The 21,050-nt window shown below is 36.7% G+C and overlaps 1 protein-coding gene across 1 annotated transcript in view; it reads right to left on the bottom strand.

The window, feature by feature from the left end:
- LOC128860954 (chromodomain-helicase-DNA-binding protein Mi-2 homolog) overlaps nt 1-21,050 on the bottom strand; it is a 59,328-nt gene continuing 38,278 nt past the window's right edge. Inside the window, exons 2-6 of the mRNA XM_054098771.1 lie at nt 18,306-18,382; nt 17,970-18,213; nt 16,235-16,530; nt 1,067-6,299; nt 1-1,009 (exon numbers count right to left, since the gene is read on the bottom strand). Of these exons, the coding sequence (XP_053954746.1) occupies nt 855-1,009; nt 1,067-6,299; nt 16,235-16,530; nt 17,970-18,213; nt 18,306-18,382 (6,005 nt within the window). The 3' untranslated portion in view covers nt 1-854. The remainder of the gene's footprint in view (nt 1,010-1,066; nt 6,300-16,234; nt 16,531-17,969; nt 18,214-18,305; nt 18,383-21,050) is intronic.

Raw genomic sequence — 21,050 nt, 5'->3', positions numbered from 1 at the left:
TGAAGAATGTTCATTGTTGATGTTATATTTATTGTATTGTATTTATATACGTCTTTTAAATTGAATACTTTAATTAGTGTTGACAAATACTTTTTAAAACACATAAAAAATGGTTTTTGCATATTGTTTGAATATCTATTGAATAAGTTGACATTGAGAGTTCATATTTCAAATAGTAGTGATATTCTATATGGTTTCGGTATGATTTAATGGATTTCTATTAAAATATTGATTTCTGGCTATTTTCATTGCTGGAGTCTATTGTAATCGCCGATAATAGTGTGTGCTTCAGTTTCGTCAGCCTTCGATTGTTCTTCAACATAACCCACTTTTCTGCAACTTTCCACAATTGTATTCAGTTATATCCGATCCACTTATTTTATGTATGCATGTATGTAAATACAAACATAATGCAATTTGAACCACTTAAATTTTATAATTTTGTATGACCACCAGTTTTTTTTATATTCTAACAACAATTTGTTAATTACATAAAGTGGGTTAAGAAACTTATCTCATATGGATGTAGCTTGTCATAAAAATGATTTTTTTTTTTTGGTAGTCATTTTAATCGATAATGTGTCAAACAACTTTGCTTTAGGTTTTGTAGAGCGCAAAAGTGAAGTGCTGGTGTAGTTATAATTTCAAATCTATTACTAAAGGCTAAAAGTAAATTTTTAACAGTAAAAATTGATTTTAATAGTTAAGGTCTGTATTTCGATTCTGGTTACCACTAAACATATACATACGCAAATTGCATGTTTATATAAGACATGAGATAAAATTTTAAAATTAAATAGTAGGAAAAATATGTATATTAAAAGTAACAAACGTAAAATTATTGGTATAATTGTTTAATTGTTTGTTGCATTGCTGCCAGAAGCGTTCGACAATTGTCCGGGTACGGAAAATTGTGGTCTAAATGCAGCGAAATTTCCTGCTGGACCACCAGCAAAGGCGGGCAAAGTAGTGCCTTGGAAACCGGCTGGGAACTGAGCCATTAGTTGGGCTGTAAAAAAAACCAATAATTGAAATGAAGAGCAAAATAAAATCACTTTTTACATACCCGCATTTGATGAGTTGCCTGCTGTGGCTGCCAACCGGGAAAGTATTGAGCGTTCAGACATCTGCAGGCGCTGCGCAACAGGCGGTATACGCGCCAATGTGGCTGGCAGGCGCGAAACGTCGCTCTTCATGTCGGACAATAACTCCTCTAGCTGGTTGAGGACTTTGTGAAGTACAGCATTGGCTGGCTTATTGCCGGCCAACGATTCCTTGCTTAAGTGCTGATGCGACTCGGCAAGACATTCGACTTCGGCGAAACGTGCGTTTAATGACATCGCCGGATGATTGGGATCTTGAGCCAAATTGAGGAATGCCGCGCGTCGCAACTGCTCCTCTATAACCAATGCTTGCTCTAGTAGTTTAAAACGGCGCGCTAAAAACTTGTTCTTGATCTCCAAGAAATTGCCTTTACCGACGTCCATTTTGAAAGGCTCGTTGATAATGGCAAAACGGATGTCATTTTGAATGTCTTGCCAACGCCCATATCCATGTGTCACAATACCTGCCAGCAGCCAATAGTCATGCCGACGATGCCAAATTTCATACTCACGCCCCGGTACGGCGGCCTTCTCCTCGTTCAGCCATAGTGTGTGCAGTTCGGTGAAACCACCATCGGCAATATTGAACATAAATTTGCGCTTCAACACTTCAAGACTCTCTTCAATCTTCGGCTTTTGCTCTTTAGCATTGCTGCTGCCGGTGCCAATAGAGCCACTCGATGTATTGGCCGATGTAGTGGGCTTTTCCAACTCCCCATCTTCCTTCACAATCATCACGTCATCATCATCGTCATCAATAATTGTGGTGGTTGGCTCCTCCTTAGGCTTATGTTCTGGCTTACTTTCATCCTTTATAGTTTTACTAGCATCTTCCTTAGAATCCTTTGTGTCTTTTGTCGAGGCAGTGTTGTCGCCTTCTTTTTTCACTTCACTGCCATCACTCGTTTCTATTTTGATATCCTTTCCAAGCTCATCACCAGGTTTATCCGTTTCTTCGCTTTTTTCGAATTTCACATCACCGCTTGATGAAGAGACCTCAACCTTTTGTTCATCCTTTGTCTCATTGCTCAATTCAGGCTTCTGCTCGTTATCGCCGCTTAACGTAGTGCCCATCTCGTTCTCTTTTTCTTTTTTGTTTTCATCATTAACCACTCCTCCGCTGACGCCAGCCTTGTCCTCCCCTTTTTCGGATGCCGGAGCTGGGCTGGGTGCTGCACTGGTAGCCGGAGTAGCGCTAGTACTGGTCGTGGCGCTTTTGTCTTCTGTTGCTTTTGAAGCTTCAGTCTCTGCTCCTGCTGCAGCTGGTTGACCATCCATTAACTTTGGGAGACCACCGATTTGTCCGCGTACTGGCTCACACGGCTTTAATATTAACTCTGGCATGCTATAGTAGCCATTGATGTGTTCAAACTCTTGCACCTTCTTACGAATCAACGACATAACACCAATGCGTGTCAAAACATGCTGGCGAGATAAACCTTCCCGCGGTACACCATCAGCAAAAGCTTCAGCATTATCGGCGCCCGGCTCGCAAAGGTGGCGCATAAATAGCGAGACGTAAGCCTTAAAGTTGCGTTCGGATTTACCACGCAAGTCACGTACCAGCCACTGCGAGTTGAAAGCATCCTGTGGGGGCATGCCAAAACGCATAATGGCGTTCAAGAAACTCTTACGCTGACGCGCATTAAAGCCCAACACTTCAATATTACCGCCTACACGCGCCAATAAAGGCGGTAGTGGACGATCGTCGCGACGCTCTACGCGACGTTTGGCTTTACGACCATCTATAGCACCATTCTGTTCATCGAAGTCGTCATCGCCTCCATCCTCATCTGATCCGGCCGAGTAATCTGAATTGTATTCGGAGGCATTGTCTTGCCAATTTCCGTCGTCTCGAGTCGTGTCCGCTGGCACAACACCACCATCTGTGTAGTTGACTTGCTTGCGTACACGTTTGCCTTTACCGAGAGTACGACTCACATCTTCCTGATGTTGTTCATAGTGGTGACGCAACAACTTCACCCAATACGCCGGATCAGAGTTTTCTGCTTCTTGCTTAATGATTTCGGTTTCCTCTTCTTCATCCTCTTCTTTTGTCGCATACGAAGCTACCTTGAATGAGGACAAGTACTCATTAGCCCAGGATTCTTTTTCTTCAATACCACGATTCGAACGATCAAGCAACTCAGCAACTGCCTTGTCATCATAGTGAATTGCCTCTTCTTTATCGCCATCCTCTTTGAAAAGTTCTTCAGTGCCGAAACGTAAAATATCATCCAATTCTTGTTTGGTGAAATTCGCACCTTTACCGCCCATGCCAGGACGTACCACCAAATGGGTCAACATCATTTTGCGTTTCGCCACCTGTGTAACACGCTCCTCCACAGAATTACGCGTCACAAAGCGATAGATCATCACTTTATTTGCTTGTCCAATACGATGAGCGCGCGAAAATGCTTGAATATCATTATGAGGATTCCAATCGGAATCATAGATAATGACTGTGTCTGCTGTAGCCAAATTAATACCCAAACCACCAGCGCGCGTACTGAGCAAAAAAACGAACTGTTGAGCACCGGGCGCGTTAAAACGATCAATAGCCTCCTGACGCAAATTACCTGTGATACCACCATCGATGCGCTCATATTTGTAGCCCTCGCCCTCAAGGAAGTCTTCCAGTATATCTAACATTTTTGTCATCTGAGAAAAGATTAGCACACGGTGCCCTTGTTCCTTTAACTGCTTTAGCATTTTGGACAGCAACACCAGCTTGCCTGCGGCCTTGGTTAGAGAATTTATTTCATACATCCCACCTGCGGTCGTTAGTGCTTCTTCGGCAGCGGAGGGAAACAAGTAGGGATGGTTGCAACATTTCTTTAGGTCCATCATTACGTTAATCAGCGAGCAGGAGTTACCGCCGCTCTTTGAATTAAGTGCCTCGTAGTTTTTCGTCAAAATGAACTTATAGAATTTCTTCTGCATAGCCGAAAGTTCTACACGCACAATAAACTCTGATTTCGAGGGCATATTCTTGAGCACATCAGCTTTGAGGCGACGCAACATGTGTGGTCCAAGCATTTCATGCAAGCGCTTCACCTGCTCTTCTTTCGACACATCTGCGAATTCGTTCTGGAAAGCATTCAAATCACTAAACTTGTCTCGACTAAGGAAATTCAGCAAATGAAACAGTTCCTCCAGATTATTCTGCAACGGTGTGCCAGTCAGCAGCATTCTATATGCAATGTTGTAACTGTTTAATATGCGGAAAAATTTACTTTGATTGCTCTTCAAACGATGTGCCTCATCCACGACCAGCACCGCCCAATCAATGGATCCCAGACAAGCAGCGTCCATGGAAATTAATTCGTAGCTGGTCAACAGAACGTTGAATTTAAATTGAGTTGTGCGCAGGCGCGATGCTTTGCCGCCGCGTATGGCACCCTCTTCAAAGGATAGCTCATTCTCACGTATAACGGCACGCGAATCCTTGTCGCCCACATAGGTGATGCAATAAAAGTCTGGCGCCCACAATTCAAATTCACGCTCCCAATTAATGATGGTCGAGAGCGGCACAGCGACTAAGAATGGACCTTTGCAATGGCCTTCTTTATATAAAGAATACAAAAATGTTACTGTTTGGATTGTCTTTCCGAGACCCATCTCATCGGCTAGTATAGTATCGATACCTTGGCCCCACGAATACCGTAGCCAATTAATGCCTTCGATCTGATAGGGATGCAATTGCATTCCAGTTTCATCCAAGAACTGGGGTTGGCCTTCATATTTCTTTTTCAAGTCGGTTGTAGGTTTTTCAGGTGGTGGGGTGTAGCGTCGTTGAACACGATCTTCATCCTCAATTTCCTTTATCTTTGATTTGCGTCCCTTCTTACCCTTCTTGCCAACACGCGAAGTTGTCGACTCCGAGGTGCAGGCCGTGCGTAAATCTTGATAATAATCAATAGCTTGTTTCAGTCCGGGTATATCATCTGTTTCATCCTCCCAAGTAGATTTGTCGTACGGCAAATCGCGCCACTTCACCAAATACATGGTGGTACCATCGCGTGCCGTACGATGATTGATAACTCGTTGCACAATTAGCCATTCCGGCTTCACACCGTTACGATAGAAACGCTCTTCTAAATCCTTTTTGTAATCCTCATTTTCATCCTCGACTTGTATGCCGCCTTTGGCCTTGTGGCGCTGAATACGTTGAAAACGCGAATCCGCCTCGTCTAGTGATTCTTCGAATTTTGGCGGCTCTTCCATATCATATTTGCGTTGGTAGGAACGTATCATTAGCGGGTGATGGACATCCATTTGCACCTCAGAAACCCATTCGCAATGCCAATAGGACATGTTGTGCCATTTCACAAAGTATTCCCGCATGCGTGCTTTAGCCTTTTTCGACGTTGACGGTTCATTTGATTCAATCCAACGCCAGGTAATAACTTTTTCTGCCTTGCCCGAAAGTGGCGGACAGCTACAACGTGGACATTTCCAATCGCCATCTGGTATATTGTCCAAGGGCGGATTGAGACAGAAAGTATGATAAGCTGAGGGACACGAGTCACAGCATAGGAGTTCGCCACCGTCCTTGCAGACTCGACAAAATTCTTGATGCTCATCATCGTCTTCCTCTTCAGCCGCTCCACCATCAGCCTCACAATGCGGACATGACCATTTGCCCTCGGGTGCCTCGTCCAATTCCGGTTCCAAGCAAACTAAATGATATGCGCGTGGACATGTATCGCAAAGAATGATTTCGCCACCCTGTTGGCAAACTTCACAATAGTCCTGGTGTTCGTGCTCACCCTCCTCACCATCCGGAAAACGACTAGTGGTCTTCAACTTCTTCTTCTTCTTGAACTTATTACCAATCTTGGTTTTCGCCTTTTTGCGCACTATTGGTGCGGCGGCGGCAGCATCCTCTACAGGTGCTTCAACTTTCTCGGTGAGAGCGGCGGATTCTTTCTCATCGGCACTGTCATCAGATTTCTGTAACATCTTCTCGAATTCTAGATCGGAATCACGCTCTGAAGCGCCACTAGCATCCTGATCTTCATCGGAACTGCCCCGCTTACGTTTACCGAACTTAATCTTTAATGTTGGTACCTTGCCGGACCGACGACCCTTCTTGCTGCTCGAACGACCGCCACGCTTACGGCGGGAACGTGATATTTCTTTCTCCTCCTCTTCGTCTTCTTCCTCTTCTTCTTCCTCATAAATATCGTCAGGCTAATTAAAAAGAAAAAGATATACAAATATATATTTTTAGCGTAAAGCTGGAAAACAAATCAATAGTTGAATTAAAGAACTTAGGCAGAACTACTCTATGCAGCATATATTTATTTATTTATTAAGCCAATGAATATAATTGCTTCATAAAAGGGTAAGTGGACATATTTTAAGGTTAATAGGCATTAAAAAAAGGAAATACTATTAAATAATTTATAATTAAGATTCAAAAATTTCAATAGGTTATCTTTGAAAACCAAAAATCTATCTCAACAAATTTAGAAATTTTATTAAACTAAATTAAGGCTCTACTAGTAATAGGAGCATTTTGAGCACAAAGAGATATTGAGAGACCAACATGAAAGAATTCGCGAACTACGCAGAGCTCTGGCCGGAAATTTAAAGAAAATTCTCTCACGGGCAGTCAACAGCACCACGGATTAAGTTAAAAATGCAAGACAAATATAGGATTATTCTTCTGTTCTGCAATGATTTTCAGCGAATCCATAAGCATCGCGCTTCATATGTAGGGATAGGATCCGAGAAGCATAAATTACGCAACGCGAAATGTAAGAATACTTTCTGGATTCTAGCAGCATGGCACGTACAATATGGATACCAAATGAATGCGTACTCAAGTTTGGAACGTACAAACGTCGTATACAAAAGCTTCAGCGTATAAAGGTCAGAGAAATCGGAGCTATGACGCCAACAAAAGCAAGCATGGCGTAAGATTTGGTAATAATAAAATTCGAATCGAATATTTCACTCAAGACTTTAATTTCACTTACACGTGACAGGGGCGTTCTAGATATGTGATAAGAGTTGTCAATAACAGGGGCACGCTTAGAAAAGGTAATTTGGAAACACTTATTTATGTTCAGCGGTAGACGATTATTGATACACCAGTTACTGGAATTATCTAAATCAATTTGCATTAGTTCAGAATTGAGGGAGCTAGTGATCGTCGAATAAATCTTAACAAAAAAAAAAAAGCGGGCCCAGAATACTACCTTGCGGAACCCCAGAACAAGCAACGAACGGAAGAGACCTAACATTGTCGACAACAACCAAGCAGCAATGGCGATTGTGCAAGTAAGATGAGATCCAACTTAAGAAGACTGAGTGGAAGCCAATGCGGGCTAATTTTTTTTATTAATATTATATGGGAAACCCGAACAAAAACCTTAGAGAAGTCGGCATAACTGATGTCAACCTGGTGCCCTGATTGCAAGACAGCGATACAATCGTCCGAAAATAGAGCTAAATTAGACACTGTTGAGCGGCCCGGAAAGAAGCCATGCTACTCCAGACGCACCATGTTCTTGACAGCAAAAATCTATTTGTCTTGGACGATGCATTCAAAAACCTTCGAAGTGGCGGAAATCTTTGAAATAGGACCGTAGTTACTAATATCGTTTTTATTACCGCTCTTGAAAATAGGTGAAATGAAAGCTAATTTCCAGGCATCAATAAAAGTATCCGAAGTTAGTGATTTGTTGAAGATTAACAACAGAGGAGGCCATATAGCGCCTCGATGGTTGGAAAATACTTGACTGGCTTTCGCCACTTTATACTTTCTTATCAGGTATACCTACGAACCCGAAATTCACACATGGATATCGCTTCTCACGATAATTTTCAAACTACACCAGGCGCGTGATTTTATGATTTTGACATCCATACATATAACGGGTGCGCCATATTTTATGTCGGTATGTATATAAACATTCAATAACCTTGACATTTATCATCCGATTGACTTGAATAGATACATAGCGCGGGACAGTAGGAGATCGTCCACATTCTGTTCATCGATGCACAGGACGTCCCATTGAACTGGTAGTTCAGTTTTGTCGAAAACCTTCCCTGGACTTGACTGGCCAAGCCATACAGACTTCCAGATTTAGCCTCTACGGATTCTTTTATTTAAAAAGCGAAGTGTACGCCACCAAGCCTTAGACGGAGCTCAAGAAAAACATTTTTGCCAAACTCAACGTTCTATCGCCCGAGATGTTCGAAAAAATTATGGAACACGCAGCGAAAAGAACAGATTTTACTTGATGTTGAGTTCAAACCATTGTAGAGAACCAAATTAAATAAACATACCTCACATGTGGAAATTGTTTTTTCTTAGTTAATTATAAAATATTCGCATATCGATATGGTATATGCATAGCTAAATATCACAATTCCAGTGCCATCTAACAGCTATATTAGTTTGGGGGAAGAGAAATCCATTATTTTCTCGGTAGATTAATGTACTAATCGATGTCTCGTAAAGTATCACTCAAACAATTTAAAATTTATGCTCGTTGTCAAGGTGACATTTCACACTAAAAAATTTTCTTGCTTTTTTCCGTTCAGTTGTGAGTTACAGGGTGTTAACAATGTAAGTCAACAAAGGGAAAATTCGGTACATTTTACAGTTTTTCTTTGATAAAGCATTTTCGCAAGCCAGGCCGCTGAAATTGTGAATGGTGTTTATGGTGCCGATACTGTAACAGCCAATTACGTGCAATTTTGGTTTCTTCGATTACGTTCAGGGATTTTTGTTGTTAAAGGAAATGTCGATAAAATCACAGAAATAATCGTACTTTAATTACCGGGATGCAGATAAAGATCGACCATAAAATAGGATTAAACCATTTGTACAAAAATTTTACGCAAAAATAAGGGATTTCTTTTTACCCCAAACTATGATAATATTTGCAGAGGCATTTGTGCTCATATAAGAGTAACATATATTCTGAATATCGTTTTCTATTATCGTATAAAAATTTTGAAAAAAAATATACACTCGGCAGAAAAAGTATGCATACAAGGTTCTGTCTTATTTCCTTTCATCCAAAAATAACTTATCTTTACCAAATTTCCGAGAAAAATCAATTTCTATGCTTTATTGCTAGTCTCTTGCACAAAGACTCATTCGATAGCGTAGAAAAAGTATGCGTACATGTAGTAAAACGGGTATATCCCGTGTCATAAAATGGTGTAAATGTGTCGGAAAAATTATATTCTTACTTATTTTCGTAAAAGCAACAATTTAAGACGGTTTTTATTCTATTACATTTATTTTCAAATTAATATATACAATGCCACCTAAAGGAAAGGAAATAAGCCCCTCTGAAAGGGAAATGATGGGTAAGACACCGGAGTTTTTGTTTTATGGACACCGAAAAATATTAACACAGCGTGAAACTCGGAAACACATTTTGCAAAGTGTCCAGCAGACTATCAGCATTTAAAATTGCTCAAAATGTCTGCACTGCCATAATTCGCAAAATTTTAAAGAAGCAAAAAGCCCTTCATATTGCCAGTTAAGCGTGTTGCTTTCGCAAGCGGGCATATAAATAAGCCTCGGACGATCCTCATCAGGTCCAAACACCATATTTGAATTCTATAGACCACCTATGGGATTTACTGGAACGAAAAATCCGCCAGCACACAATTACCTCAAATTGGACTCAAATCTCTCCGACAGAAACCTCAAAGTTTGAATTCCGTGCCGAAATGTCTGGCGGAAGTTTTGAAATGTAATTGTTTCACTTATGTACCTTGTACGCAGACTTTTTCTAATGGATTTTGAAGGCGAATGCATGTTTTGTTTGTTTTTATGTTATTGATGGAATATTTATCTCTTTTATTTTCATAAATATATCCTTGAATGAATTTAAAATAAATTTGATTTTATAAAAACTATATAAAAGCCTTTTTTTCAATGAATTATTTTTGTTGGTTCCTTGTACGCAGACTTTTTCGAGTGTATGTGTGCATGTTTTTTAATTTTACATATTTTCCGAATATGGACCAAAGCAAATACGAGCTTCGAAATGTTTAAACTCCCGTGCCAAATGTTTAAACTCGTGGCCGCCGTAGCCAGGTGGAATTGTACAAACATGTAGCATTCGGTGGGCCCGCGTGGACTTAAAACATCAAATTAAGAAGCTTTTTCTAAAATTGGCATAAAAGTGGAGGTCCCTCCATTTTTAGGATATACTTCGCCGTACCATACATTCTGTGCACACGGCGAGAACAAATTCGCAGAAAAAAGTTCCGTCATTATTGCTTTTGTTCGTATGCATTTTCTACTCATAAATTATACTTAATTTCGTGGCAAATTTCACTTGTTAACAATGGAGTGGGAGCTAAGGAAAGTGTACCATTAGATTTAGAATTTGTTTTTATATTTACATGAAGTACATTAAGACTTTTTTTTTTTTTTTTTTTTTCCCCCATTTATTTTATACATCTGTCCTTTGACATTAAGTATGTTGTTTAACAATTTGGTCAGGATTTATATACATCGCTTAGTGGCCAGTGTCAAAAGCGATAAAATTTAAATAAACGAAATAATAGCAATTAAATAATATACAATAATACAATACAAGTTTCACTTTACATGATTACATTTTACAACTATTTTTAATTATTTTTTTTTTTACATATTTATGGTTAAGACTTAAACCACGAATTGAAGAAACTATGTCGAACAATGAATAAAGTAAGACTTAAATCGTTTAGAACCAAAATATTTTATTATTTCTAAACGCTCTATGTAATTTTGAAAAAGAAATAGTATTTTTCTTTTTTTTTAATTTTGTACCAGTCAACAAAAATTGCATTTTATATTATATTTGGAGTTGACTAGGAAACAGGCACAACGATGAGTGCCTGAAGATGATTTCTATATATCGCCAAATAAATATTAGTAATAATTTAATTTGAAAAGATATTTCGCTGCTATTAAAACAGTTTATATCATTGTTAAAAATGTATAATTTGTAGGCCATTATAACTCGACGTAAATAGAGTTAAGTTATATGCATACATTATTATTTTGAACTGAAAGAAATGGCTCATGTTCTTAAAATTCTTTTTTTGTCTTCGTTTTGTTTGATTTTTCCATACTTTTTAAATATATTTATACACATACATACGTAGGTAGATAGATACACATTTTTATATTTTTGTTTTTATATGTGTCGCCCGCACTTAGCCCGCAGGTACAGTTCGCGAAAAATATTAAGCGACCCTTTTCCTTTTTCCCTGAATTATGAAATAATTAGTACACTAGTTTTTGTTTTTTTAATGAAAATGCATGAAGGCGTTGGTATAGTTATAATCAGTTGTATTTTTTTATTTCCACTACGACGCTATGTGTACTAATACAAGGACACATTTGATAATTGTTGCAATAAAACTCGCACTTATTGTCACGCCCATTCGTTTCTAGTCGTTTCATTTCGTTTACGTCTTGTAGTTGTATCGCACTTTTTCTTATCTCGTGTCACACCTGTACTATTTGGTTTCACACAACTATAATTTTAATTATGCTGCCTTCAAAAACGGTTATATGATACTTTTATTTACAGTTGCTCCATTTTGTTTTGTTTTATTTGTTTCGTTTCGTTTTATTCAAGACGAATCCATGCAAGGTAGCAGTAGTACAAAAACAAAATTTTATATGTTTATCATGTGTTTTCAATTTGCAATTTGGTGGTTTAAATGCCAAAATTTCCAGCAGAACTCAAAAAAACAAGCGAAACAGTAACAAAACGTAGATCACTTTGACAATGAACCACCAAATCCCAAGAAGAAAAAAAACAAATCAGTTTCTACTACTATTACTTTGTATGGCTTCGACCTGGATTTAATGTATATCCAGCAATTTGACGTTTAGCTGGAATTTCCCCAGTAATTTTCAGTCGCCTGGATTAAATGTGTATCGAGCAGTTTAACGCTTAGCTGGCATTTCCCCCAAGTAATTTTCAGCGGCTCAAACACATTCGTCATTGTTTTTTACTTTTCATCGCTATTAATCAGGCCACACATAGTTATCCTCTTGAACCTCAACCCGGTTATTTTAATTCTGAACGCTACTCGCGAATCTTAGCAGGTAGGCGAGTGTTAATGCGAAAACAACAAAGGATTGAAAGTCTTGAAAATACAGAGCAGCGACACGGGGAAACCCCTGCAAACCCTGCTTGGTTTGTACAAATAATAAGTGAAGCTGTTACCCGCCCCAAATATGTTAAAATGGAAAAAGGTTCAAAACCAGAAAGGAAAGAAAAAATCCACAATATGTTTTCACAACTTCTAGTTAACATTATGATTCAGAAAATGAACAAAATTTTCTTGTGAAAATCGGGATCGGTGGCCATCTCGTTTTGGGCCCATTCACCGAACGTGCGACGCGCTTGATGGTCGTTCGTCTATTCATTATGAAATGGCAAACCAAACTGAGCATAAATCAAGTGACAGCTGTCAAAAAGACTATCTACGAAAAAAGTAGTGCCAACTTGAAAACCTAACCTCTAAAAAAACACCCTTTATTATGTATTATTGAATATGGCAGAGGTGTACTGTTTCCTTTTACAAATCGAAGCGCGTATTTGGCCATACGAGTTTTCAAGGCCAAGCAAAACAAGTACAGCAAGCAAGCAGCCTGCATTGGGCGTGCACCTTAAGTTTCCTAAGGTTTTTGCAGATTGAATGTAAACGAATACAGTTTGAGTTAATGAACGTAAACGAGTATAACTACAATAAGTTCATTTCCCGTAACGATAAGTTGGAGCACCTTTTTAATCCGAAAAGACGATACACGTTCTTATTTTCCAGCTTTCTCGTTGGGTTTGCTCTATTTTTAAGTTATAAGGCAATGCAATTTTTGTGAATTTAAATTAACATGAAATATAATCCATTGTGGGCATTATAGATTGATGGAAGAATCCTTTTAATATAGATTTCAAATAGGGCATCGTAAAAACGGTGAAGGATGATACTAATGTGCAAAAAAAAGAGAACGTTCGAGAGTTAATGAACTGTCGTTTTTTATTTATTCACAAAATATTTTACGGGAGGTAATAAAAAACGCTGTGGAGTTTGATGGCATGCAGTAAAACTGAAAATAAGTGTTTTTTACCAAATAAATGCGAAGTATGTTTGCGCGACTTTCGGAAAATTTGAGAATCTGGAAGCATATTTGTTTTTAATAATAAGAGCACCTCAAATTAATTCAACATATAAAACTACTATATGTATATAATATATATATATATTTTTTTTTGTTTTGCGTTTAATTTTCTTATACTTGTTTTAAAAAGCATAGTACATTCTACAACGAAATCAAAGCATAGTACATTCTACAACAAACACCTTCCTGGAGCTGAGCGTACAGCAACCAAGAGAAAATTTATTAATTAATTTTTACGGTGCTCAACTTAAAGGTGGTGCTGGTCGTTTGATGATTCTAAAAGTTTAAAAGAAAAAAGTGTCTATCCCATTCTTAATGCTATAAAGTAGAATATCGATTTTTTCGTTGTCTTTTTTACTTAAGGGGTTAGGGGTAGTCAGAATTAAAAAAAACTAATTTTTTTTTAAATTGTCTTAAAGTATAATATCTTAAAAATATTGTGTGAAAATTTGAAGTGAATTCGAGAAATACAATTCGAGTTATTCAACAATTAACAAAGGGCGCTCGGGTAAAAAAAACAAAAACTTCGATCAGGCACAATATTATCTATTAATAAAATTAACTTCTCTTGTGCAATTTATTTTAGATGAATCTCCAAGGACTTGTGATGATCAGCGCAAGGGACTTTTACAATTATTAAATTTTTTTTTTTTTTTTTGAATATTTATTGAAATTTGACTAAAGTCAAGTCGAGACATGATGTATTAATACTATGTTTTTATTATTGTAAAATAAAGCAATTGATTAGCAAAAAAAATTATTGAAAATCATCATTTTTTCGGGGCTCTGACTATCCCTCACTCTTTAATATTATCTGGGAGGAAATTGACTGTTTCTCTCTTCTAGAAATTATTAACTTTTCGGTCCCTACCAGGTCTTTACGTACTAAATATCCGTTCCATTTGAATAGGATCTGAACAAATTATACCTGCAATGCTCCTATTGCTCGCTCTCTTCACGAACTCAATGAGATCAGGCTCAATTAAACTCTCTATTGTAATTAAATTTTTTTAATAATGCTATTATAGTATTTGGTGAGTAAGAAAAATTGTAATTTAACCTAATTTTTTTTTTTTTTTGGGTGTTGTTAAATTTACTTTTGTAGTAAGTAGTCAGTAATGCCAATGTAAAACAATCGATGGAAACAGTTATGCGATATGAGCGATTCTGTATCTTTCTCTAACGTATGAATTTTGCTAGCAAATTATACATATAGCTACACTGCTCACCCGAATGCTTCTTTACAGTATGCAATGAAGCAAATATTCATCACAAATGGTAAATCCCAATTATGTAATTTTTAGTCACGGTGGATTCTGCTAAATGCAGAGTCCCTCAAGACTCTCGCTGAAACTTATAGGGTCATCCTATGGCTTCGAGAGTGTAGACACAGAGGTCTACCAAACTGATACCAGGGGGGATTTCCCTGCAGTTCTGGAGGTGCTAGGAGGGAATAGACTCATAGTAGAGAAAGTTCCCGTGGGGATGTTGAATCAGTCATGTTGGATGGGGGTAGTACTAACGACGCGTGCTCTCGAGCGAGGTCCGTCTTCAATATCGGGCAACTGTTCGACAAAGCGGAGGAAGATAGGCTTCTGGCCTCGGATAATGCGGGCACTTACCTCAGGGTGTGGGAGAGGATTTCTGAAGATAAATTTTCAGCGCTTTAAGGCAACATCCGCAAATTTACTTCTCAACCTTAAACCAAGCAAGTGGAGCCGACGTAGTTTTGATCCAGGAGCTGAAATCATTTGATTTATCAAACTTGGTGTAAGTAAATATTCATCGCGAACAAATGGAAATCGAACAATTCTATTTTTTTTTCGCTTTATATTCTAACATTTCACGAATAATTATCTCATAGTTTTTCTATTATTTGGGCCATTTTTTCGCTCGTCGTCCGATAAACTGAGTGCTCCACTTGCTCAGTGTTCGGATGGCCACTTATGCATGGGATTCATTAATTTGTCATTTCCGACTTATCAGCGTTTTAAAAAATGTAGCTACTTCTTTTTTCATTTTTTTTTTTGGAAATGAACAAGCATAAGAATGTCAAATATGAACATAAATTTCCAATTCTGAGTGTACGGGCACGCCCCGCTTTTAAGCTACAGAAAATAATTATCAATTTTGGGTTCTTTCTCATATGAAACGCAACTTTGGCGAATGCATTATTTGTTTTATTTGATGGCACAGGCACGCACAAAATAATTATCATTTTTCTTTCAATTGAGTTCTTCTCTCAAGAGAAACGCAACTTTAGACGAATTCATTATTTGTTTTACTCTTGCATATACATCTTTTGAATGGGAAAAGAGAGCATTCGGCTCTCTTATGCTCTCTTTTCCGCTAATTTATATCGAAAGAAAAAATATTGAAAACATTTGCGTATGTATTAGTAAGAAAATTTTGTAGATTAGTTTCCATCAACCATCTTGTAAAGTTTTCAATCGTATTCGCTAGTGTGATTTCTGGTACTAGCTTTCAAATCGTTTTTCTATGATTGGATTCATGTAGTATACATACTTAAATTCATATATTTACTTGCCATAATCACTACTAATTCGTACCCTCACGATTTCTTCTCATATAGTTATATTCATATTTCGAACTCATTGTAGGCCCCTGCTTTATAAATATATTCCATAGAATATTTGTTTGAAAGATGGTGCAATTTACATTAAGAAAAAATGCAATCGAAATTTACTTAATTATTTACTTTTATTATTCATTTACTATTTATTCAAAAAAGTAGATATTCTAAAGAATATATTTATATATAGAAGATGCTTACATTGAGTTCGAAATTTGAATATGAGCAGAAATCCTAATGTTACGAATATAAAATTTAAGAAAACGGGTAAAAATAAAAAAAACTTCTAATAGAATATAATAATTACGTTAATATAATTATGAAATTATAGATTTTCAACTTAAAATATCCAACTTCGATGCTTACCTTCTCATTGCGTGAAGAACGTGACGATCGTGGCTCCTCAGCTTCCTCACCACCCGTACTACGGGCCTGCTCCGACTGCAAATTCGGATTTACTTCGCAGAATTCACGCCACTTGGCTGCTACTAACATCATTAGCTTGGGTGCTGGTATCTTCGGATTTTCCTTTTGCAAGATGGGGCGAACATGTTGTGTATATAGTTTGTATGATGTCAAATTTTGCATATCCGTTTCCGTATAATCAATCTCAACATCGGTGACATTGAAGGCGGAACAAACGTCTTCAACAGATGGCATACCTTACATTATAAAACAAAAAAGCCATTAGGATTTAGTTGTCGAAATCATCAATCGTTAACAAAAAATAACATCGAAAAATTCTTTAATTTATATTTAAAAAACCAACATGCTTTATATGTGCAATACATTGTGCGTAGTTTATTATGAAGTCTTCGAATACGAAACATGTGATATCGTTTCTTTGGCATACTTTTTTTACTAAATTTTCCTACACATTTCTTTTGCCCACTTCAGTAAAGAGATCGCAATTTTGGAAACTTTGAATATCACGTTAAATGAAATGTGGGTTTGGTTGTCTAGCGCATTACATCATCTCAAACTTGCTTCATATTAAGCGTAACTTGTGAGCTAAGTTTCATTAAAGTATCACCAATAATATTAGATTCATTGATTGCAAAGGAAGTCAAGGGGACGGAAATAAAAATGTGAATTTCAATAATTGTCACTCTTAATAAGGACAACGCATTTTCCCAAAGCGTTTTTTTTTCTGCTGCTATATTTCTGCTGCCGTATTGGGACAATTTGAGTTACAATTTACTGGTAGATTTTGTATTCTCGAAATTTGCTTTGATATGACAGGCATGTGAGGTTGGTTAGTCCCACCTTTTCCTCATTCTCACTGCAACCCATCCAAGTGGGACAAATACCATATACCCAGTTTCGCTCACATATCATCTTGACTTTTAACTTGAGTTATTGCGTATGTGGACGAACGGTGAGACAGACATTCATGAATAAATTGATTTCTCTTATCCAGGGTTGGGCATAAAAAAATCAATGAATATTTGACATGCACACTTCTGTTAGGTGTTTGGCCGAGCTCCTCCTCCTATTTGTTGGGTGCGTCTTGATGTTGTTCCACAAATGGAGGAACCTACAGTTTTAAGCCGACTCCGAATGGCAGAGGCAAGCTCAAGTTGCCGCTCCGTGGAAAACATTTTGAGACAATTGAAGTCATAAAAGAGAATTCGAAGAACACACTCGAGCTTGACTTGTTTACAGTAGCACAGAAAACAAACTATGTGACATATCACGCTGAAATTTGCCATGTAAGCTTATAACAGTCCTACCAAAAAAAAAATTTATTTTTGCCATATGTCATCCGCGGACCGTTTTATTGATAACGTTTCGTTCATATTTGAGCAGAAGGTATGTCTATATTTAACTCCATCCCATTAAGTGAATACGAGAGTTATTTATAAATAAAAATAAAAAAATATAAAAATATGCTTTCCAAAAAGTCGCACCAGATGGTAGAAGAGTTTAATATTAAAATCTCTGCATTTTTAAATGTTTAAAAACCTTTTCACCAGAATCAATAAATTCTGTTGGAAAAACAGTACCAGTGTATGTGTGGAGAGTAGTGATGCACACTCATGTACATATGTACAAACATCAGTATATTAATTTAACCAATATTTATCAAAATTCAACGCACCTGATGAAGTGGATTCCTTTTCTTTTGATGTGGACTTTTCCGCCTCCTTGCGCTTTCGGCCACGCTTTGTTGTACCATAGTCAACCTCCTCGTCATGCTGCATAAAATCACTATCATCGTCGCTATCATTCTTCTTACGCTTCTTTTTCTTACGGCCTTTCTCTTCGCCCTTTTTGGTTTTACGCTTTTTACCCTTCTTCTTTTTGCGATTGTCGTCGGGATCGTAATCATCATCTTCATCATTCTGTGATGAGTGTTAATAGTAAAAATAAACAGAAAAAATATTGAGTAAGTTAATTTGTGCGTTTTTATAGGAATAATGCAACTATTACTCACGTTCGGCTTCAAAGGCGCATCGGAATCATTCGATAGTTCAGCTACTTGTGCTGACTCATCAAGTGCTTCTTCTTCTTCTATAGAATATAGAGTAAAATCATTAATATTAAATAAAAACAAATAAGAGTTGAAAAAACGTTTTGTGGTCCGGCGTCGCAAGGCCGTCTTGCATGCGGCGATAACTTAAAAATTTCATTTACAGTCACAAAACAGTGCCCCAAATTGAAAAAATTAAAAATCCGTGATTCTTTGCATAGAACAATTTTTGGGTGTACATATCCATGTATGTACTTATACAGATGAGAATTGCAAATGCATACAAACGTCCCCACACAATTGTGTCTACTACATTAGAGGAAGGACCGGATTTATAGCTGGCCAACGGATGTCATTTCAACAGCGTTCCCCAAAAATGCATGGGAAACAAATAAACTGCATTTCTGCTGCAGAAATGCTTATAGGGTTGGAGCAAGCAACCCGTTGTCAATAAAACAAATATTTTTTCTCAAATTATATTTATATTTTTTTGCAATTTTTTCTTAAATGTTTGTGTTTGTTTTTTTCGTCAGCTTCCTTTTCATTTGCATTTTACATACTAAGAATATAACAATATCTTTTTTTTTTAAAGTGATTTTTTGCTGGTTTTGTCAGCAGTTCTGCTCTTAATATTTTATGTATGTATATATATGTGTATATATTTATATAGTATGTATATTTAATGTTTATCAATAAGTTTTCATCGTAACCATGATCTCCAGTAAATCATAATTGCATTCGTGGTCATTGTCATTATTATCATCATACAATAACTTCTGTTTAGTTATGCAAAATTACATGTGTTTGTATGTACTATATACTAAATAATGATAATTATATGAAATATATAAAATTTCTCTTTTGTTTAATTTTTGCTTAACGTGCATAATACTTCACTATTACCACTACCGTTTCCTTCCTTCGAATATGCCGTTTAGTTTTGCCTTAAGTTTGAAGCGAATTGAAAATGTTTGGGTGACAAAATCGTTTACTTTTTGTTATTTTAATTGTTTGCCTCTGCATACATATGCACAACGTTAATCTCAATTACTCGGTTAGTAATAAACAGTGTTGGAAACCTAAAGATGCTGAAACCCTTTGAAAAATGTGTCAAATTAGTTATTAACAACTGCCAGTTGAAATAAACCAAACACGAAACTTAACATTAATAGTGTACAAACAATTATTTGAGTGGTCACTTCAGCAGTGGAAAAGAAATTAAAAAAATGTTGGCCTTTGTTTTGCTTAATGCATATTTCAATCTTCTTTGTTTTCTCTTAATATTTACTACTGTATATTTATGTATATAAAAAGCTTCAACTTATTAATTTACGTACGCATAACAAAAATAGGCAAAAAGTAATTCAATTCACTTTTTAGTTACTTTTTTGATATAAACAAAAAAAACAGCAACATGATATTCTCAGCTAGGACATTTGAAATTTATTTTTCGTTTTTACTTGTTTTTGTGTGACTGAGTGAATACCTCAACTTGGCCGCATAGACGATGTGCCAAAAAAAGTGTGCATTTATGTATATTTAGGCCAATCACAATTCGGTGCATATGCATTTTTCCGGTGTTGCGAATTGCTATAAAAACACAATAACAAATTGTGCATATTTGCCACTAAATTTTGCAAATGTACCGAAAAATCCAATGCAAGACTGCATGCAACGGAGTGTGATTACGCATTTTCTGTTTTGTTTCTTCTTCTTGCAAGTCCTGACACAATTAGAATGTACGCACAACCCATTAAAAAGTTTGCTAAACAACATAAAAAACATATCTGTGGACTTTCAACGACGCAAAACTTAAGCCGAATTAGCCATTTCTACACAAACATTAAACAGTTGCTTTTCAAACCAATATCTAAATTAACGAACATTCATAGCCTTATCTTAGGAATCCACTTTAACATATATTAATTTGAACAAAAATACTAAAACTTTCTGATCAGATCTAAAACCGAGACTTGCCAAATTCAGCCAAGTTCTTATGTCAGAAATCCACAGATGTACCTGCATGAGACCAAATATAATATATCTATAAAACTATTTTAAGCGATTACGACAAAAAAAAAACGTTTATTAACTAACCAGTGGTAAAATGCTTTTTAAGAAAATTTAAAAACTTCGAAAGTATAGAGAGTTAACAAAGACATACAACAAATGGGTGGGCACAAAAAGGTGAAATTTGTTAAAAATGTTTAATTGCTTTCATAAACTTTTTACAAAGGATGCCAACATCTGAAATCTTTTTCAACTTTATATCCAAAGCATTATATACCGAATTTATTTGTTAGCGGTTTTTGCTGAAGTTGAACTTTTTTTGGGTCTAAACCTTAAGTGCAAATGCATAATAGCGGAATTCGCCATGTCTTGCAAAGCACTTACACGTTTTGCAAACGTTTCCAAACATGTAATGACAAAACCAAATATAACCGGGAAGATATTTGCTAAATCTGCAAAGCATGCAGCAGCGAGAATCGTGTATGTTAAATACTATTCTATTGCAACTTAGCGGCGTGATACACTCGTACTCTGTCATATATAAATATAGGACTTTTGCGAGGCAGGGAATCCCCTTATTTTGTTTATTTAATTAGTTTTGAAATTATATTGCGATATAGGTATTATATGTACATATATCTCAAATGTGACGGTAAACAAAATCCAATGCATATTTTTTACATTTTGACTGTTTCTTTT

Source organism: Anastrepha ludens, chromosome 4, assembly GCF_028408465.1.
Source record: "Anastrepha ludens isolate Willacy chromosome 4, idAnaLude1.1, whole genome shotgun sequence".
Classification (NCBI taxonomy): domain Eukaryota; kingdom Metazoa; phylum Arthropoda; class Insecta; order Diptera; family Tephritidae; genus Anastrepha; species Anastrepha ludens.
Note: the sequence above shows the minus strand (reverse complement) of the source record. Positions and strands in the feature narration are given on the sequence as shown.